Below are 23,278 nucleotides of genomic sequence, written 5' to 3'. Positions count from 1 at the left end.
GAAAAGTGAAGGGGGATGGTGTATGTGAGACTATGGTGACTGCCCCATGAATGAAGTTGGAGTCCTGTGAGGAGAAAAGGGCACTTTAACATTTGTGTGAGTAACATGAGTATTGTTCTGACAAAAAGAGAATTGTAGAACTGTTTAGGGAGGACCACCTTTAGAAAAGCAGGATCCCAAATAGGATAGTGCATTTATTGAAGACACTATTAATGGCTAGGTGATGTCTTCAGGCGACATTGTACTCAGAGGACATCAACAGGCAAAGCATTAAGGAACTTTCTCAATACCTATGAAGTATATGGGGATCCCCAAAATAATTGGTTAACTTTCTGATGATGCATGTTTTACAAGTTTTTCATTAATGCAAGTAAGAGTACCACAGATTTAAGTGTAAGTGAAAATGGGAACTTGTCTGTTTCTGTAAGACAGAGAATCTTTATTGAGGTTACCAAAGTTTTTTTTAGTGTTTCTTTTTTTCAGTAGATTAAAAACAATTTTTTTTTTTTTTTTTTTTGGTAGAGCCTTTTTGAGAGCATATGGCTTCGTGTTTGAAGGAGGAATTGGGATTCCCAAAGCTGCTCACTCTGTCCCCTACTTTATCTGCCTCCTTTAGAAGACACTTCTGAGGCACCTCTGAGGAATTTCTAGGGCTCTCCAGAAAGGATTTGAAAGCCAATATGTTTGGTAGGCATCAGGTATTAACTAGTGCTGAAAACGTAAATACTTTGGGTAGTTTTTACTACTTATTACCAAGGAGTGAATATTTTCATGTTTCTGCATGGTCAGGGCTTTCTACGCCAAGAAAACTAGAACTTGGGTTAGAGGGCAAGCCTTGGAAGTTAAAAGATGACTAAAATGATTGTTAGAGAGCTTCCAGGAAATTTATGTTTATATTTCAAAGGGGTATAAAACTCAGAGCCTTGGATACATTCCCAAGATTGAGGTTGTTAACCCAGTGAAGTTTATCTTTCCTCCTGGAGACATTTATTTACATTCCAGAGAGTCAGAACCCAGGGAGCATCCCCCTTTCTTCCTGAGCAGAATTTGCTTACTTTTGGGCTATTAGCTGTCTCTGCTTTTTTGGGGGAAGGTGCAGTGCCGAGCAGCTGTTCCATACAAACTGATTGGTTTATAATTTGGGGGACCTTTCCTAGGGTTCAGTCCTTGTATGTGCAGGTGAAGTCCACCAGTCTCATTATGACTCCTGTAACTTATTAGTTGGGGAGAAAATGGTGCATTTCTTGACGTAAGAAATAATAACTGATCTCTGCTTCAGAAACCACGTTTTTGAATGAGTATGGGTGTTAAAGTCCATGTATTTTTAATGAAAGCACTTTTTAGGACAGGAGAGTGTATTTAATAGCTTCTATGTTAGAAATGTTTGTTCCAATTTTAGTAAATGTGCTCTTGAAGCTTGTCCTGGAAATGTTTGTTCAGGTATCTCGGGATCTGCAGAGGATTGATTCCAGGATTCCCGCCCCCTTGCATACCAAAATCCAAGGATGCTCAAGTTCCTTACTATATAAAATGGTTTGGTATTTGCATATAACCATATGTCCTGTGTGTACCTTATAATACCTAATACAATGTAAATAATATGTAAATAGTTGTAAATACAGTGTAACTGCTATATAAATAGTTGTGGGAGGTGTGGCATATTCAAGCTTTGCTCTTTGGAATTTTTTCTCCCCAATATTTTCATTCCACCATTGGTTGAATCTGTAGTTGAGGAACCCATGGATGGGGTGACGGGGGTGGAGCTACTGTGATATACTTAGAGCATAAGCTACCATAGTATTCCCTGATGCCTTTCAGATTATCTGTTTTCCTCTTCTCTTGTTAGCTGTTTAGCTGTTTCATGTTAAAGACTGTCAATAGTAGAAAAGTAAATACATCTCTAGGATATGATTAGCTCATTCATTGATAGGGTGAGGTCTGCATTGAACACAGTAGATCACTTAACTATCACTTATGTAATGTTCTCATTGATTAAGCAGGTGTTGGAAGCAACTTGTTCTTGTCTCTGAGAGCCAAACTACTGTTAATGATCTTCTTTTCAATTCTAAGCATGTTTCCATTGTCCATAGTAGTCAAGCACAGGTGAAATGTTTTATACATATGTATTTCTTTTTGATTAATATTCTTCACCCATGTGTAATACGTGTTAATGCATTAAGTCACTTATAAAAATTTTTATTGAATATAATAAAATTGTTGACAGAATACTTTGACATGAAGAAAAATGTTAAAGAGTGTAATTATTCTTTTCCAGATACAATTTTTTGTTTTAAAATGAGTGAATAAAATTTTAATGTCACTAGAATTTGTATCTTTGTGTTTTATACTCATAAAAGGTTAATATTCTTACTACACGAAGAATCCATACAGATCAATAAGGAAAAGATAAATGTGCCTGTAGACATATGGGCCAACAAGAAGAATACATTATTTACAAGAGAAGATATAAAAAAAGAGAAAGTATGAAAAGCAGTGTTAATTTCTGGTCATTAAGTAAATGAAAATTAAAATGGTAGTAACATGCATATTTTTAACTGTTGAATTTACAACAAACAAATAAACAAAATGCTCCCAAAACTAAGCCGTCATGGGTTATGGGAGATAGTGGAGAACATTGTTTTCCTTGGCTGATGCATATATATATATTAGTACTGCTTTTCTGGTGGACAGTTTGATAGTATGTATGAAAAGTTTGAATGAATTTACAACATGAACATGGCTAGGCCAGCTTAAGACCTGCCTCTGTCCTTGGAAACATGCTCCTCACTGTGCCTTAATCCCCCCAAACTCTAAAAAGCTTAGAGAATAATTTTTATCTTTACTACTTAAAGAGACATCCCTGGGAGGGTTCCACAGCACTTCACAGAGAGTATCCTAACTTCTTCTAGACATCTCCTGCTCTTCAGAATGACCTATTGGAAGCGGTTGAAAACAAATCAAATCATAAAACATTTTTTTCTGACTTATGTATCTGTCTACTCACTTCTCCCAGGCTGTCCCTTCCCTTTCCATCTATTCCTCCTGTTTTATTTGCAGTTGGTCTGTACAATAGGGTTCCGTTCCCTTTTTATGTTCAAAATAGGCTCATTGCATTCACCATCTAACACTGCCCCCCACCCCGTTCCCACCCTCCCACACCTCTCACACACACATTTTCTTCTTTTCTGTGATAATTATAATGCCCCTCAAGTACCTATGATGGTGTTTTGCTGGTTGTCCCCTGGAATGGATGACTTTCCCTGATTTGCACAAAGGTCTTCCCTTTGGTCAGTCTTCTTCCGGAAAAAAGCCACGTCACCTACACGGTGAAGTTTCAGGGGTCTCGGGTTTGTGGGCATTCATATTCTGTAGTTTACAACTATCATTTGCTCCACGATTTCCTGGTTCAGCCACTTGTTATCCCTGAGTTATTCTCTTCAGGCCCATTAAAGAGGCCTCGACCCTGAAGCTTTTTTCTCTGACTTCCTGACTTTTGGTTGTGAATCCTACAACTATAAATTGATTATTTATAAAGTCTCTAAGTTGGTGCTGTTTTCCACGCTTCTATGTTCCAGTCTATACTAGTGGTCTTTCTCATAAGTGACTTTTGAAAAGCAGCACATTGCATATATTAAGTTCATATTTAAAATTTTTTTTATCACAAATAAATTCTATAGTAAGAACTAAGGTGAGGGTAAGATCTGTAATGTGTGAGGAATATGCTTTACCCAGTGTGAGAAGCCTTGTCATGAAAGAAGGCTTATTTGTAGGTCTTATTTGATCAGTTTTGGGGAAAAATATGTGTGGAAGCTTAAGATCTGGAAATTGATTTCTTTAAAATGATTCATTGATTTCTTACAAAAGTCTTAATGTATCTCAGTTTGATGACTGCTGCTAGCGGTGAAGCAACCTACCCCTGAAATGGACTTCCAACTTGTTGGCGTGGATGCTGTACATTTGCTTAGAGGATACTACCATTTTTCTTCCACCCATGCCTGGTTTCTTCCTTGGTCAGGAAAGGCTAGGTGGGGCTGTGGTACAAATTAGCCCACAGTCAGCTGCAGTAGGACTATAGAAGCCTGGAGGACCTAATGGGATGTTTTTAAGGATTAGGGCTGGAATTAACTTATATTGCTTCTCTTTAAGTGTAATTGGCTAAACTCCAGGCATTTGGCCCCAATCTAATTGCAAGAGAAGCTGGGAAGTGAGAAGAGCAGAGGGATTAGGGATTAGCACCCATTGGTACTTTGGTTGTGCAATGCTTTACCTATCATTTGGTAGCCCTTTATTTCTAGTCTTTTTGCATTTTTCTTCAAGTTTTCATTAAAATAGTAGCATCCAGCAGTTTTAAAACCTCTTTGATTGCAAATCCCACAGTAATAGCCAAGTCCTTGCAAGGGAAGGGCAGTTCTGAAGAAACAGTGTCAATGAAGCATGAATTGTAAACTATTATATGTTATTATCCATCTTGCTATTTTTTTCTGTGTGCTCAGTCACCTAGTTGTGTCTGGCTCCTTGTGACCCCATGGACTGTAGCCTGCCAGGCTCCTCTATCCATAGGATTTTCCAAGCAAAAATACTGGAGTGGGTTGCCATTTCCTCCTCCAGAGGGTCTTCCCAACCCAGGAGTCGAACCCATGTCTCCTGTGGCTCCTGCATTGCAGGTGGAGTCTTTACCGCTGAACTGAGTTGTCTCTAAATGCCTCATAACTTGAGTGTCACTTCCATACTATTAGTTTCCCTGGAATGTTTTCCAGTGGATTCTGATTTTCCAAGTACTCTAAACCCCTAAAATTTCCTGCCAGATTATACTATTAGGAACAGAGAATTCCTTCAAGACTCAACCTGTGCTAGAAAGAAAATATCCTGCTAACGTTTCTAAATAAAGCTTGGAAGAGATATCCATCTACTGGCTCACTCCTAAGTTCTGGTAATTAAGTTCTCTGTAAAAATATCAAATCAAGAAAGCCTTCCGATGTATATCACATGTTGTATTTGATAGTGATGTTCGATCAGTTTGTTTTAGGACCTGACTTTTTTGTTTCATGTCTCAGTAGTTGGCTAGTACAGTGGGAGAGGGATGTCATGGCTGCTGCCACACAAATGAGCCACTTGTGTGGGCATCTGTCAGTTATATCCGCGCTGGTGTTCAAATTTATTTGTGTCATGGAAACCTAGGGCCAAATACCAGAAGAGTCCTAGAAGCAACTCTGGCAAGCATAAATTTGATGGCAGCTTCATTATAATTATATTTCTTTGCATGGTTACTCAGCTGTATCAACATAATAGCTTTCCATCCTAGAGGCCAAATAAGATAGAGTGATATACAAGCTGCTCACTATAGCTCAACAAATTACATTATAATGGATGCTCTTTTCAACTGTTTTTCACCCTGTAATCAGTCTATTCTGGTCTTTCATAAGGAGGCAAAATATGGCTGTAGATATCTTTTTAGAGTATTGAGAATAATACTTTCTGTTCCTTAAAATAATCATGAGTCATGTGATTGCTTTCAAGTCTGGATTATCTACTTTAATAGGTATTGGGACTGTATATTACATTGGCAATGATAACAACAATTGTTGGTATTTAGTGAGCATTTACTATATGCCAGGAAGTGTACTTTGTGTGTGCCTGTGTGCTAAGTCGGTTCAGTTGTATCTGACTCTTTGCAGCCCCATGGACTGTAGCCTTTCAGGCCCTTCTGTCCATGAGATTCTCCAGGCAAGAATATCAGAAGGTTGCCATGCCCTCCTCCAGGAGATCTTCCCGACCCAGATATCAAACCCAAGTCTCTTATGTCTCCTGCATTGGCAGGCGGGTTCTTTACCACTAATACCACTGGGAAGCCCACATGTAACTTTTCCCTTAATCTTTGCAAACTCTATGATGTAGGTGTTTCAACTGAGGAAGTTGAAACAGAGAAATGTTTACCTTGGTCAAGGTCACTAGGATAGTAAATAGTGAAGCAGAGAATTAAATTCATTCTCTAAGTTTTATGCTCTTAACTATTTAAAACTCATTAATTGAGTGTGACTTAAATATGCTTTAGAAGTCCTTTTTGGTTATATTCACAGATCATAAAAATAAAATGCTATTGGCTGATGGTAAATGAATTCATTTAAAAGTTTTTGCATCATTACATAGAATATTACTAATTTATTATGGTTGTGAGTTGACATTGGTAGTGAAATATAGACTTCTCTTTATAGATTTATGATGAGATTTATGAATTGAAGAGATCTCTAAATATATTTCCTGCATAATTTGACATAAAACAGGGGCCCCCAAAGAGATGAGTATAGAAGACTCATATTTCTGGAGTCTTATGGACAATAATTGCTTGTCAGTTCATTCCTAATGATATCAAAATATCTTCTCATATTTAAGATCTTTTTCTATGTTTTACTTTCTATAAAATATCTTGTTTCTCTCTCAATTTGTTCTTTATGTTTTCACTTTTTCTTTTTTTTCCCCATGATTTAAGAATTAAGGAAAATTACAGAAATAAATAACTTAGCTAGTGAAAGTGTTCCATAAATTCTTACCCCAAGATTTAGCCAAGAGTAGAAATTTATGAATGCTCCAGTTACCAACATTATTATTAATTATTATTTATGTATGTTTACAAACATAGGCTCATATTATACATTCTGTTCTACAGCTTGAATTTTTTAAGTTATTTATTTATTTGGTTGTGGCACTGGGAGTCTCTAGTTGTGGCATAGTTGCTTCACAGCATGTGGGATCTTATTTCCCTGATCAGGAATTGAACCTGGTTCCCCTGCATTGCAAGGTGAATTCTTAACCAGTGGACCACCAGGGAAGTCCCTGATTTATTTTTTAACTTAGGAATATATCTTGGTCGACTTTATATGTCAGGGTATGTAGATCTGTCTCATTTTTTTCTTAACATCGGCATGGTACTTTGTTATATGGATGTGCCAGTGCTTATTTAATATTTCACATGTTGGTGGATTTTTGCATTGTTGTGAATATTTTGCTTCAGTATTAAAAAAAAACAGTGAGACCATTCACAATAGAAGATATATGAATGGCCTATTGTTACATGAAAAGATTTTGAATAGCATTAATCATCAAAGGAATGCAAATTAAAGCCTCAGAGAAACATCATATACCCATTAGAATGGTTACCATTAAAAAGATTAACAAGGGACTTCTGTGATAGTCCAGTGGTTAAGAATCAGGTCCCAATGCAAGGGACCCAGGTTGGATTCCTAGTCAGGGAACTAGATCCTGCATGCTGCAAGGAAGATTGAAGAGCCCACATGCTGCAACTGAGACTCAGTGCAGCCGAGTAAATAAATGTAAAAAAGATGAACAATACTTAGTGTTTCGAGGATGTGGAGCTTCTAGAACTCACACGTACTATTGTACAGTCACTTTGGAAATCTGTTTGGCAGTTTCTTAGAAAGTTAAGCATAACCTTACCCTATCACCCAGCCATTCCACTAGGTATTTACTCAAGAGAAATGAAAACATGTCCAACAAAGACTTGTACATGAATGTTCATAGCAGCTTGATCCACTGGAACCTAAAACTGGAGCCTGCTCAGTAGGTTAGAAAGGATAAAGAAAGATGTATATGCATAGAACAGGATATTACCTATAAAAATTCAACAACATGAATGAGTCTCAGTATCATTATGCTGAATGGAAGAAGCCAGACAAAAAAGGGTACATGCTGTATTATTTTAGTTAGATAAGATTTTAGAAAATGCAGATTAAACTGTGGTGACAGAAAGCAGATCAGTGATTGCCTGAGGTTGGGAATGGAGGGAAGGGTAGTCTGCAAAGGGCAGGTGGAGACTGTCAGGTGATGGAAAGTTCTATTTGTGAGTTTGGAAAATGTGTAACGACATGTATCCATCATTATGGTATCATACAGAGTATTTTCAGTGTCCTAAAAGTCCTCCCTGCTCAGTCTCTGCAACCCTCTCTCCTCCAACTTTTCATTTTTCATTAGACAAACTATTTTACATGTAGCTTTGGACTTTATTAAATGGGGAATAATCTGGTGTTAGAGGCTTTAAAATTTTTACTGATTGATAAATTGGATTAGTCAAGGGTTCTGTGTTATACACAGTTCCCTTTAGTAATCTGAAGGAAAATTTATTTATTTGGTAGTAATAGAGAGTACTTTCAGAATATGAAGAATTCTGCATTCAGTTCAGTTCAGTCGCTCAGTTGTGTCTGACTCAACCCCATGAGCTGCAGCACGCCAGGCCCCCCGTCCAACACCAACTCCCGGAGTTTACCCAAACTCATGTCCCTTGAGTCGGTGATGCCATCCAACCATCTCATCCTCTGTCATCCCCTTCTTCTCCTGCCCTCAATCTTTCCCAGCATCAGGGTCTTTTCAAATGAGTCAGCTCTTCGCATCAGGTGGCCAAATTATGCATTATTCCTTCCTAAAATTAGTAATCAATTATCTTCAAGTATTTTCTCTGTTTTGCCAGATACTGACAATGTGAAGCCATTGGAGGGTGTAAAGATTCTGGATCTAACAAGGTGTGTATTGGTTTATCTATGTTTTGGTGACTGAGTGTTCCCCTTCTCTAAAAAAGCATTTGTTTTTTGGATTATAAGAGGGTGCTTGTAAGCTTATCATTGAAATTTTGGAAAGACAAATCAAGGAAATTGCCTATAATTTCATTATTCTAAGGACAATTCATATAATATTTATACATTTCTTTCTAATCTGCGTATCTATGTATACTTTAAAAAAATGAAACCGTATTGAAATTATAGGTTTATTCACATTTTAAGCATGTGTTATATTTTGGCTATTTTTCCCATGTCATTCAAAATTCAACAAAGATATATGATAATATTTTATTATATAGTTGTCACATAATTACTTAATCATCCCCCAGTGTTTTTCTACTATAAACTAGACTCCCTTGTACATAAATCTTGGCCTTAGAAAATCTTTCAATTTCTTTTTTAGGGTAGAATTATGGAAGTAGAATTACTGCATCAAAGGGAATATACTTTTTAAAGCTCTTGATACATATGGCCAAATCACTTTTATAATAGTTTTAATTCTTACTAACATTATATGAGCTTGTCTGTGTTGATGGACCATTAAGAAACAAATATAAAAATCTTAAAGATGGTAATGAATTTATTTATCACTGTTAACATTGTAGAGTACTGGCGGGACCTTTTGCTACTATGAATTTAGGAGACCTTGGAGCAGAAGTTATAAAAGTGGAAAGACCAGGTAAAACTACTGTTCTCTTTAAAACATAGAAACAAGCTAATAGATATTTTTAATGGTTCTTTAAATATCCATGTACCTGTATGTGGGATGAGGAAAGAATTGAAATGAAATGATTACTTTTCTTCTCCATTCTTTATTTTCCTCTGAACCTATACTAAAGTTAGATCTCTTTCTACTCTTTACATGCCAAGGGTTGAGGCCTAAGCCAGTTTCTGGAAGCCTCTGGTAGAAACACCAGGGCTTCCCTGCTGGCTCAGATGGTTAAGAATCCACTTGCAATGTGGGAGACCTGGGTTCAATCCCTGGGTTGGAAAGATCCCCAGGAGGAGGGCATGGCCCTCCTCCACTGTTCCTGCCTGGAGAATCCCCACTCCAGTGTTCCTGCCTGGAGAATCCCAATGGACAGAGGAGCCTGGTGGGTTACAGTCCATGGGGTCCCAAAGAGTTGGACACAAATGAGCGACTAAGCACACTGGTAGGAACTGACCTGAGTGTGATAACAGCGATGTTAATGACATTTGGTGCCGGCACAGTTCTAAGCACTTTGCCTATATTAATTTATTCAATCTTTACAAAAACCTGTCACCTGTTATTACTCCTAGATTATAAATAAGAACACAGAGACCTAGAGAGATCAAGGGATTTGTCCACAGTCACACAGCTAGTAAGGAATATTGGGACATTCATCTCTGATCCTGGTCCTCCTGAGCCCCACACAAGAATTGCTGCTGAGACTGAGGTTAGAGTGGGCCTGGCCACTTTCCCTCACTGTGGGATGAAGGGGAGCCAGGGCCCAGGGGAAGGGAAGAGGGGAGAAATAGGTTGTAGAAGAAGGAGGAAGGAAAGGAATCAAAGTCCTTCCAAAAGGAACCCAAATACCCCAGCCTAAGTCATTCTTTTCTATTTCTAATAAAAGAAACATTTCCCCATTTCATACTTTTAAATATTTTGAGGGAAAAACACTGGAGCTAAGATGAATTCTTTGCTTTTATGTTTTTCATCTGACAACTTTCCTTTCTTCTCTTCCCTTTGTCCACCAAATAAACCTAGACTGGGTGCATAATTCTCACTCTTATTTGGTGCCTTCTCAACTCTTGGATATTTAATTCATGTTACTGTTGATGAAGCTACTTAGAGAAGTGTCATATTACGTTCCTATTCTCTCTAATAAGCACTTAAACCAGGAGTCCACGTTCTCTGCATCGTCTCATTAACAGCTTGTTTATGAAGGTTTCAAACCTTGTTTGGAAGGTTTCAAAAATCAGCGTTCTTTTTTGTCCTTCAAGATCTGATGCTGGGACTTCCCTGGTGGTCTGATAGTCAGGATTCTGTGCTTCTACTGCAGGAGGCACTGGTTTGATCCCTGGTCCAGGAACTAAGATTCCACATCCTATATGCCATGTACCATGGCAAAAAAAAAAAAATTCTGATGCTTAATGGATCTGGAACAGAATTCCCAAATCAATGAAAATGGTCCAGCCTTCTTGAATAGTGTGCATGTTTCTATCAGACCCATAAGAGACTAGATTACAATTATATCAACATATGAATTCACCATAAGTGGTTAAACACTATAAAGTTGAATACCTGATCTGGAAGATTCAACTTTCTGCTAAATCTTCTTAGGAGGCCCAAGCAGTTAGCAGAAGATTCTCTGACCAGCATGAGGGATATTATATATTTTATATTACATTTTTCTGACCCTGTCTTTGTCAGGCTCCAGGTGATAGAAGAGCCTGGTGAATCCTGCTTTCCAGAGATAGTGCTTCATTTATCCAGTCCATGATATTTACTGCTTTTGGTCATTGCTGGATACACGCTGAATAATGTTCACTTTCTAGCTGAACGTGTTTTTTTCTTTCTTTGTTTAACAGTTACCACAAAACTTCTAATTACCACCTTGCTGTCCAGTTTCAATGCCACACATTTTCTAATTTCAACCATGGGGTCGTCCATTTACAGGCAGAATAGTCAATCTAATTCCTCTTGCTAGTTCCCTTGGTCTCTAGGTTAAATATTTGTACAGTTGGCCCTGTGTGTCTGGTTGGTTGAGTCTGTGGACTTGTGAACTTTAATGATCTGTGGTTGGTAGAATTGGTGGTGCTGTACCTGTGGTTATAGAGAACCAGTTGTAGGGCTTGAGCATCTGCCAATTTTGGAGTCCTGGTTGGTGCTGGAACCCTTGAGGATAATGAAGGAATGACTGCATTTTTATTAATTTTAGAAATCACTCTTCCCTATTTGCTTAGACCTGTTTCTCCATGTTATTTTTTCCCTTTCCACCCTGGGGGACCCTTTCCTTATGTAGAACTTTATTAAGTCCCATAGCTATACACACTAGCCATCAAACTTTTTTCCTAGCAGGGTTTTTTGCTCTTTTCCTAACTAATTTCTCTCTTTCCTTTAACCCTTCTGCTCAGTACATTTTAATGTTCATATATTTTGTTTTTTTCTGAAATAATTATTCAACAGATATGAGGAAAAGTGATTTGACAATATTTTCAAATTTTAGTGGAGAGCTAGTCTTTTTTAGTGTCCACTTCTCCAGTTCTTAAATTAAACTTGGTTGGTGGCTCAGATAGTAAAGAATCTGCCTGCAGTGCAGGAGATCCGGGTTCGATCCCTGGGTGGGGAAGATCCCCTGGATGAGGGAATGGCTGTACATGCCAGTGTTCTTGCTGGAGAATTCCATGGACAGAGGAGCCAGGCAGGCTACAGTCCCTGGGGTCACAAAGAGTCGGACACCACTGAGCAACTAACACTTTCACACTTCCACTTTCTCAGTTCTTGAATTAAATTTGGTTGTAGTTTTCTGACTTGGGACTTAGATTATTCTTACTTGAGTAATCAAAGAACATATCAAGCTTAAGTATATTTTTTTCTTCTTTTTTTCGAGTTTGTTGGTGAGTGTAAACTGTATGCTGACAGGGCCAGGGAGGTAACCTAAATGAATGAAGTGGTCTGGGCATCAAATGATGCTGCTGTTACTTCAAAGTTGTCCCCAGGAGGCGGGGATATGAGGACAGGGATGCTGGTCTTTATTTACTGCTGTGTCTGCTCTGCAGAGAGTGGTGCTTATGACCTAGTAGGCACCCAGTAAATCTTTGCTGAATGAATGAATATTTTGAAATATCATTTAAAAAAAGAAGTCTGAATTTTTATCTACTGCTTCTGGATTTTGAAATCATGGCAGATGGTTAAAAACTTTAAATAGTGTGTGGGTCAAATAAAACATGTTTCTCAAATTGCTAGTTTTACAAGCTTGTGACCTTTAACCTTTGATGTGCCATCAGCACTCCCTTTCTGCTTCTCTTAAACCCTGGTTTATATACTAGGGATTAGATACTAGGGATGGGCTTCCCTGGTGTCTCAATGGTAAAGAGTCTACCTGTAATGCAGGAGATGTGGGTTTGATCCCTGGGTTGGGAAGATCCCCTGGAGAAGGAAATGGTAACCCACTTCAGTATTCTTGCCTGGGAAATCCCATGGATAGAGGAGCCTGGTGGGCTGCAGTCCATGGGGTTGCAAAAGAGTTGGGTAAGACTTAGCAACTAAACAACAACAACACCACCACCACACACGAGGCACAGGTCCGGTAGGGAAGCCATGTGGGCGTGCACGCTTGATGGCTTCAGTTGTATTTGACTCTGTGCCACCCCATGGACTATAGACCGCCAGACTCCTCTGTCCATGGGATTGTCCAGACAAAAATACTGGAGTGGGTAGCTATGCCCTCCTACAGGGGATCTTCCTGACGTAGGGATCAAACCTGCGTCTCCTCCATTGCAGGCAGGTTTTTTTTTACCGATGAACCACTGGGGAAGCCCCAGGAAAGCCATGTGGGCCTCCAATTTAGATTTCTGACATTATCTCCACCCGAGAGATGAATGTGATCAGGGATGAATGTGATCGTTTAAAATAAGCTAATTTTAACCTTATCTTGATGTTGCTTCCTTAAAAAAATTTTTTTTTTTTAATGTATTGAGACCTTCAGGAAAATAGAAGTGGCTGGACTGTCTCCTGACTCTGGGAGGTCCTGGCTGGTCTTGGAGATTCATATTGACACATACATTTTCCATGAAGACTCTAACTGGTCTATTACTGGGAGGTTGTTTTTGTGGACTCTTGCACTTTTCTTTTTCCCTGATGTTTTGAACATGTGTTCAGTTTGATACTTGGCATTTATTGCTTTGTGTTGCTTTCAGTTCATCCCTATTAGAACTAATGCTTCTTTTGTCCCCTTGTTCTCTTCCCTTCTCTTGTGAGGTTTTTTCTTTTTGTTTTTCTTTTTAAATCAAGGAGTCTATTGTTTAGCTTCTGTTTTGTTTTCTAACAGGTTGTGTCTGTTTTTCTTTATCAGTTTCAGTGGGTAAAGTTTAATGACCTAATAAATTAACTATGTCATTTAAATGAGATTAGAATTTAAACTTTAACTCATACTTGCAAATTATCTCTTATTGGAGGGGCTAGTAATACTTAGGTAGTGTTTAGTTTCTAATATCTATATTTAATTGAATTTATAAAATTTTTAATTTGTTATACTAATTTGTGCCTATTAATTGTTAATTCACCTTCTGTGTTCCATCTACATTGTTTGCTTTTTGTGCAAAGAAAAATTTTTTCTGTAACTCTGTAGTGTTGTCTTTGAATCAAACACAGGTCATTTGAAGTAGATGTCTCAAAGAAAATACCCTATTTTTGATGGTTTTAAACATTTTACTTTGAAGCAAGACCTTGATGACTAAAATTTTATTCTAAGCTAGTATTTTAAATTATTTACATTTGCTACGGAGTTGCTTGTTTTGCTTTTTCTGGTTTATACTGCAGGATTAAAAAAATAGATTTATTTATTTATCATTATTTTATATCTAGCCTCAAATACCAGTTTATAAAGACTTACTTGTCATTTTTCTGATTTAAATTATATATAACAAAAATCCTTTCCAGACCTGACACTTTGTTTGCACATTTAGTGCCAACAACACTGAAAGAGCTGACTTGTTTGTTGAATTAGGAGAGTAATTTTTTCCCTTCAAACTGGCATTTGGATATTCTGTTCTGGATTTTTACTTTCAGGTTGGATTTTAGTGAAAGAAGATATGGGGGGATTTAGTGATTTACATGAACAGGCAAAGAATTTGGGTAGTTCTAACAAGCTCCCATGGCTCTTTTAGGTTGCTAATTCCACTGAACTAAGCTGATCTTCCTAGTCATCTGTGAACTTATGAATGAGTAAATTTGTTGGCTTGAACTATCTCTTGATGTTCCAAGGTTAAATAGCTCATACTGTTATTTTCAGGAGCTGGTGATGATACACGAACTTGGGGTCCACCTTTTGTGGGGACAGAAAGTACTTATTTTCTCAGTGTTAACCGAAATAAAAAAGTAAGAATATTACCCTCTTTTTGCTTTCTTTCTATAATCCTCTTGTAGTAACAAAACTTTTGATATCATTGTGGCTTGTTTATTTCTCCCCTTTTTTTGTAGATATAAGTAATATTTTCGAGAAGTGACATTTTATTCTATTCATTTGCCAGTTACAAAATAGAAACAGTAGACCTTTTTATTTTCCTTTTCTACTAACTTAAAACATATTGTGAGAATTTATAATGATTTTGAATGGAAATAATTTTATTAAGGGGAGAAATCACTTGATTCTTTTATGTTTGTTATTCTTTTGGAGATTGCTTATTGTCTACATTTGGGATCATTATTTGAAATTATTTTACTGTAATCCTTGCTATCATTTTTACATATCCAAATTGCAAATAAAATCAGTAAAAATGATTTAAATGTTTCTTTCTAAGGAAAATGCATTTACTTTAAGAGGAGAATCGATGTATGAATGGCTCTCTTAGTGAACTGTCAGTAATTTTTCTTTATCATAAATAAAACTCTTTATGATATTATTTTAATATGCTTATTTTTAATTTTTAGAGTATAGCTGTTAATATCAAGGATCCAAAAGGGGTGAAAATCGTCAAAGAGGTACAGTATGCTCTGTAGAAGGCATCTTACCCCCTGGGTTGTAATTAGGGATTTGAATATCAGAGTAAAAGTGTTTAAAACATGATTTTGTTGGCAGTCTGAAATTTTGCTATAGATATCTTTGAAGAGTTTGTTGTTGTTCAGTCACTCAATCATGTTGGACTCTTTGTGAACTTGTGGACAGCAGCATGCCAGGCTTACCTGTCCTTCATCTCCCGGAACTTGCTCAAACTCATATACATTGAGTTGGTGATGCCATCCAACCATCTCATCCTCTGTCGTCCCCTTCTCCTCCTGCCTTCTGTTTTTCCCAGCTTCAGGGTCATTTCTAACTAGTTGGCTCTTCACATCAGGTGGCCAAAGTATTGAAGTTTCAGCTTCAGCATCAGTCCTTCCAATGAATATTCAGGACTGATTTCCTTTAGGATTGATTGGTTTGATCTTCTTGCAGTCCAAGAGCTTAACTGCTTTTATAGTAAGTATAACTTGCTTTATAATTTCTGGTATATTGTGTGTGACATTTTTCCGTGGTGTCAGAGTGTTTAGTTATGGTACTATTGTCTATTGACTGAGTGCCTGCTTTGCATCAGATCTTAGGCCTGGGCACTTTGCTAATATTCTTATATCTTCAGAATTTGCTTTGTAAATGACATATTACACCCTCATTTTCACCCTCATATTTGCCTCATTTTGAGGCAAAATGGGTCTCAAGGGGCTTGAATGATTGTCTAAAGATCACAGAGCTGATAAAGGGAAGAGCTGAAATTTGAAACCTGGGTCTACATCACTGTAGAGCCCAATGTTTTTCTAACATTTATTCAGATGGTTAATGCATCCAGACCTGATCTTGGCATCTTTCCTTGCGGGGACAGGGCAGCACACTGGTTAGGGGCATACCTTAGTGTTCTCTTCTGGGATTTAAATCCTGCCTTCTTTAATTGCTAGTCATGTGACTTCAACAGGTTACTTAACTTCTTTATGTATCAGTTCCCTTATTTGTAAAATGAGGGCAATAATAATAACTACTTTTTTAAAGTTTTTATTTTATACTTAATATGGCTGAGTGGGATGTGGGATCTTAGTTCCCTGACCAGGGATCAAACCTGTGACCCATACAGTGGAAGTGCAGAGTCTTAATCACTCGTTCGTCAAAGAAGTCCAATAATACCCACTTCTTAGGGTTGTTATAATTGAATGTATATGTGTAAAATGTATAGAAGGGTGTCTGCCATAGTTAGTACTCATTAAGCATTAGCTTTTCATTCCAATCCCAAAGAAAGGCAATGCCAAAGAATGCTCAGACTACCACACAATTGCACTCATCTCACATGTTAGCAAAGTAACGCTCAAAATTCTCCAAGCCAGGCTTCAACAGTACGTGAACTGTGAACTTCCAGATGTTCAAGCTAGATTCAGAAAGGCAGAGGAACCAGAGATCAAATTGCCAATATCCATTGGATCATTGAAAAAGCAAGAGAGTTCCAAAAAAACATCTGCTTTATTGACTATGCCAAAGCTTTTGACTGTGTGGATCACAACAAACTGTGGAAAATTCTTAAAGAGATGGGATTATCAGATCACCTTACCTGCCTCCTGAGAAATCTGTATGCAGGTCAGGAAGCAACAGTTCAAACCGGACATGCAACAGCAAACTGGTTTCAAATCGGGAAAGGAGTATGTTGAGGCTGTATACTGTCACCCTGCTTATTTAACTTCTATGCAGAGTACATCGTGAGAAGTGCTGGGCTGGATGATGCACAAACTGGAATCAAGATTGCCGGGAGAAATAGCAATAACCTCAGATATGTAGATGACAGCAAAGAACTAAAGAGTCTTCTAATGAAAGTGAAAGAGGAGGGTGAAAAAGTTGACTTAAAACTCAACATTCAGAAAACTAAGATCATGGCATCTTGTCCTATCACTTCATGACAAATAGTTGGGGAAACAATGGAAACAGTCATAGTCTCTATTTTTGGGGGTTCCAAAATCACTGCAGATGGTGATTGCAGCCATGAAATTAAAAAACGCTTACTCCTTGGAAGAAAAATTATGACCAACCTAGACAGCATATTGAAAAGCAAAGACATTACTTTGCCAACAAAGGTCCATCTAGTTAAAGCTATGGTGTTTTGAGTAGTCGTGTTTGGATGTGAGAGTTGGACTATAAAGAAAGCTGAGCGCAGAAGAATTGATGCTTTTGAACTGTGGTGTTGGAGAAGACTCTTGAGAGTCCCTTGGACTGCAAGGAGATCCAACCAGTCTATCCTAAAGGAAATCAGTACTGAATATTCATTGGAATGACTGATGCTGAACCTGAAATTCCAATACTTTGGCCTCCTTATGCGAAGAGCTGACTCACTGGGAAAGACCCTGTTGCTGGGAAAGAGTGAAGGTGGGAGGAGAAGGGGAGGACAGAGGATGAGATGGTTGGATGGCATCATGGACTCAATGGACATGAGTTTGAGTAAACTCTGGGAGTTGGTGATGGATAGGGAGGCCTGGCGGGCTGCAGTCCATGGGGTCGCAAAGAGTCAGACACGACTAAGCAACTGAACTGAACTAAACTGAAGCATTAGCTATTATTATTATTCCCAATGCATGTGAAGTTGAATTCATCATATGAAATAAAACTTGTTTGTCATCTTTGTTAAAGCTTGAAATCTAATGTAATGGTTGTTAATCTACCTGATCAGAGAAACAAATCTCCTATTTATTTTCCACCAAAGTATCAACTTTAGCTTAATTGTTCTGATGTTACTTTCCTCATTTTCCTAATTGAAGGATAATGTCTTCTAATTATTAAGATCAGAATCATTGACCATCCACTTTGGTTCTGTTGGATCAATCCAATAAATTTAGAATTTTACTAGATATATGTTGAACCCAAAGCTTGATAATTTTCCTAATCTTACTGCCCTGTTTCCTACATCTCTTCTGAAGTATACCTTAGGTTTGTTTACTTGTTGTTTTTTCTTTTTCATTTGAAATCCTGTATGATTTTTCTAAATTGTTCTTTATTATTATTGCCCTGCCTTGTAATTCTGTGACAGCTACCTTCACCTTGGATCCAACTCCCATGTCTTCATTCTCAGGCCCTTCTTTTTGTCTTTTTGGTAGTTGTCATTGTGATGATGATGCTGTGATGATGGTGATGAATCACCGAGGATATTGTTTTTAATTTTTCTCTTCCTGGTTTATGTTTCTCAGTTCCACCTTCAGTGTTCACAGTTCCTGCTCCTTTACTTGCATTTCAGAATGTTTTGATATTTTATTTCTGACAAAATGTGGTCCATTGGAGAAGAGAATGGCGAACCACTTCAGTATTCTTGCTTTGAGAACCCCATGAACAGTATGAAAGACAAAAAGGTCTCACACTGAAGGATGAACTCCCCAGGTTTGTCAGTGCCCAATATGCTACTGGAGAAGAGTGGAGAAATAACTCCAGAAAGAATGAAGAGATGGAGCCAAAGCAAGAACCGCTCCATTGTGGATGTGACTGGTGATGGAAGTAAAGTCCGATGCTGTGAAGGACCATATTTCATAGGAACCTGGAATGTTAGGTTCGTGAGTCAAGGTAAATTGAGAAGTGGTCAAAAGGAGATGGCAAGGGTGAACATTGACGTTTAGGAAGCAGTGAATTAAAATGGACTGGAATGCGCGAATTTAACTCAGATGACCATTATATCTACTACTGTGGGCAAGAATCCCTTAGAAGAAATGGAGTAGCCCTCATAGTCAACAAAAGAGTCCAAGATACAGTATTTGGGTGCAGTCTCAAAAATGACAGAATGATCTGTTTTTTTCCAAGGCAAACCATTCAACATCACAGTAAGCCAAGTCTATGCCCTAATATTTAATGTTGAAGAAGCTGAAGTTGAATGGTTTATGAAGACTGACAAGACTTTCTAAAACTAACACCCAAAGAAGATGTCCTTTTCATTTTAGGGGCCTGGAATGCAAAAGTAAGAAGTCAAGAGATACCTGGAGTAGCAGGCAGATTTGGTCTTAGAGTACAAGATGAAGCAGGGCAACTGCTAACAGAGTTTTGCCAAGAGAACACACTGGTCATAGCAAACACCCTCTTCCAGCAACACGAGAGAAGACTCTACACATGCACATCACCAGATGGCCAACACTGAAATCAGATTGATGATATTCTTTGCAGCCAAAGATGGAGAAGCTCTGTACAGTCAGCAAAAACAAGACCAGCAGCTGACTGTGGCACAGATCATGAACTCCCTATTGCCAAAATCAGACTTAACTTGAAGAAAGTAGGGAAAACCACTAGACCATTCAGGTATGACCTAAATCAAATCCTTTACAATTATATAGTGAAAGTGGCAAATAGATTGAAGGGATTAGATCTGATAGACAAAGTGCCTAATGAACTAAGGACAGAGGTTTGTGACATTGTACAGGAGGCAGTGATCAAGACCATCCCCAAGAAAAAGAAATGCAAAAAGGCAAAACAGTTGTCTGAGGAGGCCTTACAAATCGCTGTGAAAAGAAGAGAAGCGAAAGGCAAAGGAGAAAAGGAAAGACATACCCATTTGAATGCAGAGTTCCAAAGAATAGCAAGGAGAGATAAGAAAGCCTTCCTCAGCGATCAATGCAAAGAAATAGAGGAAAACAAAAGAATGGAAAGACGAGAGATCTCTTCAAGAAAATTAGAGATATCAAGGGAAGATTTCATGCAAAGATGGGCACAATAAAGGATAGAAATGGTATGGACCTAACAGAAACAGATGTTAAGAAGAGGTGGCAGGAATACCCAGAATACACAAAAGATCTTCATGACCCAAATAACCATGATGGTATGATCACTCATCTAGAGCCATACATCCTGGAATGTGAAGTGAAGTGGGCTTTAGGAAGCATCACTATGAACAAAGCTAATGGAGGCAGTGGAATTCCAGTTGAGTATTTCAAATCTGAAAAAATGATGCTGTGAAAGTGCTGCATTCAATATGCCAATTTGGAAATTTGGAAAATTTGGAAAATTCAACAATGGCCACAGGACTAGAGCAGGTCAGTTTTCATTCCAATCCCTAAGAAAGGCAATGCCAAAGAGTGCTCAAACTGCTGCACAATTGCACTCATCTCACAAGCTGGCAAAGTAATGCTCAAAATTCTCCAAGCCAGGCTTGAAACATACTTGAACTGTTATATTCCAGGTATTCAAGCTGGATTTAGAAAAGGCAGAGAAGCCAGAGATCAAATTGCCAACATCCACTGGATCATCAAAAAAGCAAGAGAGTTCCAGAAAAATATCTACTTCTGTTTTGTTGACCATGCCAAAGCCTTTGACTGTGTGGATCACAACAAACTGTGGAAAATTTTTAAAGAGATGGAAGTATCAGATCACCTTACCTGCCTCCTGAGAAATCTGTATGCAGGTCAAGAAGCAACAGTTAGAACTGGACATGCAACAACTAACTGGTTGCAAATTGGGAAAGGAGTCCATTAAGTCTGTATATCGTCACCCTGCTTATTTAACTTATATTCAGAGTACATCATGCAAAATTGCAGGCTGAATGATGCACAAGCTGGAATCAAGATTGCAGGGAGAAATAGCAATAACCTCAGATACACAGATGATAGCACCCTATGGCAGAAAGTGAAGAAGAACTAAAGAGCCTCTTGACGAAAGTGAAAGAGGAGACTGAAAAAGTTGACTTAAAACTCAACATTCAGAAAACTAAGATCATGGCATCTGGTCTCATCAAGTCTTGGCAAATAGATGGGGAAACAATGGAAACAGTCACAGGCTTTATTTTTTTGGGCTCCAAAATCACTGCAGATGTTGACTGCAGCCATGAAATTAAAAGATACTTGCTCCTTGGAAGAAAAGCTATGACCAACCTAGACAGCATATTAAAAAGCAGAGACATTACTCTGCCAACAAAGGTCCGTCTGGTCAAAGCTATGGTTTTTCCAGTAGTCATGTATGGATGTGTGTGAGAGTTGGACTATAAAGAAAGCACCGAAGAATTGATGCTTTTGAACTGAGGTGTTGGAGAAGTCTCTTGAGAGTCCCTTGGACTGCAGGGAGATCAAACCTGTCAATCCTAAAGGAAATCAGTACTGAATATTCATTGGAACGACTGATGCTGAAGCTGAAACTCCAAAACTGTGGGCACCTGATGCGAAGAGCAGACTCATTGGGAAAGATCCTGATGCTGAGAAAGATTGAAGGCAGGAGGGGAAGGGGATGACAGAGGATGAGATGGTTGGATGGCATCACCGACTCAATGGACATGAGTTTGAGCAGGCTCCAGGAGTTGGTGAAGGACATGGTAGCCTCATGTGCTGCAGTCCATGGGGTTGTAAAGAGTTGGACACGACTGAATGACTGACGTGACTTACTGACAGAATATTCTGATATTTTATCCTGAATAGTGAAGGTTTCAGATTTGATTTAACAAATGCTTTACCAGTTCATTAAAGTTTTTCATCGAAAGTGTTAGATGTGCTTTTTCCATCTAAAGTGTTAGATGAGATCATAGTTCTTGCTCACAAGACATCAGTGTACATTAGAGTATTTTAGGCCTACCTGTATGATTCTGACCAAAATAAGTGAATTTGCTGAGGTGTCTTTCTCACTCTCTTTGGGTACTGCCTATGTCTTCCACCATACTGTGATAGGTTTAAACTGTAACTTTATGGGCAGGGTTTCTCTTCAGATCTGATTGATAATAATGAAGTACATTTCAAGTAATTAAACTTAAATAGACTTTCTGGGGTCTTAAATCTATTGCTTTCAGCTAGTTATACTGTTCATAAGTTGTATATCTGTGTTGTGAGTATGAATCATGGTCAGTAGAGCAGTGTCATGGGTCTTATTTTTCCCCAAAATCTTATCAGGAAAAATTCAAATATACAGAAAAATTGCAGGAATAGCATAATGAATTCTTAAAAAATTTTTTCAGTCAGTGAATGACAACTTTTAGTTTTTTTCTCTCCTCTTTAATCCATGTTCCTTTTAAAAAATTATTTTTAATTGGAGGATAATTGAGGAAGAGATGGTTGGAAAGCATCACCGACTCAATGGACATGGACTTGTGCAAACTCTGGGAGATAGTGAGGGACAGGGAGGCCTGGCGTGGTATAGTCCGTGGGGTTGCAAAGAGTCAGATGTGTCTTATGGACTGAACAAACACAACAAACGATTGCTTTATAACGTGTTGGTTTCTGCCACACAGCAACATGAATCAGCTGTAAGTATACATATGTCCCCTCCCCCTCGATCCTCCCTCCCTCCTCCACCCCACCGCTCTAAGTTGCCACAGAGCACCGAGTTGAGTTCCGCGTGTTATAAAGCAGCTTCCCACTAGCTCTCGTATGTGAAACATTACCATATGTTTTACATACGGATATATATATGTTTCAGCGCTGCTCTTTCAAGTCATCCCATCCTCTCCTTCTTCTTGTGGACTCTGTGTCCACAAGTCTATTCTCCATCTGTCTCTATTCCTGCCCTGCAAATAGGTTCATCAGTACCATTTTTCTAGATTCCATATATATTCATTATGGAATTTTTATTCAGTATTTGTTTTTCTCTTTCTGACGTATTTCACTCTGTATAACAGGCTTTAGGTTCATCTACCTCACTAGAACTGACTCAAATTCATCCCTTTTTATGACTGAGTAATATGCCATTGTATATATGTACCAAACTTATTTATTCATTCATCTGTTGATGGACATCTAGATTGCTTCCAAGTCTTATCTATGTAAATAATGCTGCAGTGAACATTGGGGTACATGTGTCTTTCTCAATTATGATTTTCTCAGGGTATATGCCCAGTAGTGGGATTGCTGGGCCATATGGTAGTTTTATTCCTAGTTATTTAAAGGAATCTCCATACTGTATTAGGTTACATTTTCACCAACAGTGCGAGAGGGTTCCCTTTTCTCCACATTCTTTCCAGCATTTATTGTTTGTAGCTTTTTTTGGTGATGGCCATTCTGACTGGTGTGAGGTGATACCTCATTGTAGTTTTGATTTGCATTTCAAAGTAAGTAGAAGACATCATGAAACTTT

General features: G+C 38.2%; 1 protein-coding gene across 4 annotated transcripts in view; it reads left to right on the top strand.

Annotated features, from left to right (window-relative positions):
- The window catches only part of SUGCT (succinyl-CoA:glutarate-CoA transferase), a 734,496-nt gene that overhangs the window by 2,324 nt on the left and 708,894 nt on the right, over window positions 1-23,278 (top strand). For all 4 annotated transcript variants that reach the window (XR_006334867.1, XM_043871981.1, XM_043871983.1 and 1 more), the window contains exons 2-5: window positions 8,480-8,531; window positions 9,173-9,246; window positions 14,546-14,631; window positions 15,184-15,234. Coding sequence is in view for 3 of the 4 variants with exons in the window: in XM_043871981.1 (XP_043727916.1) it covers window positions 8,480-8,531; window positions 9,173-9,246; window positions 14,546-14,631; window positions 15,184-15,234 (263 nt within the window). In the remaining variant the exon portion in view is untranslated. The remainder of the gene's footprint in view (window positions 1-8,479; window positions 8,532-9,172; window positions 9,247-14,545; window positions 14,632-15,183; window positions 15,235-23,278) is intronic.

Source organism: Cervus elaphus, chromosome 18 (genome assembly GCF_910594005.1).
Source record: "Cervus elaphus chromosome 18, mCerEla1.1, whole genome shotgun sequence".
In the NCBI taxonomy this organism is placed as follows: Eukaryota; Metazoa; Chordata; class Mammalia; order Artiodactyla; family Cervidae; genus Cervus; species Cervus elaphus.
This window is presented reverse-complemented; position numbering and strand designations above follow the sequence as displayed.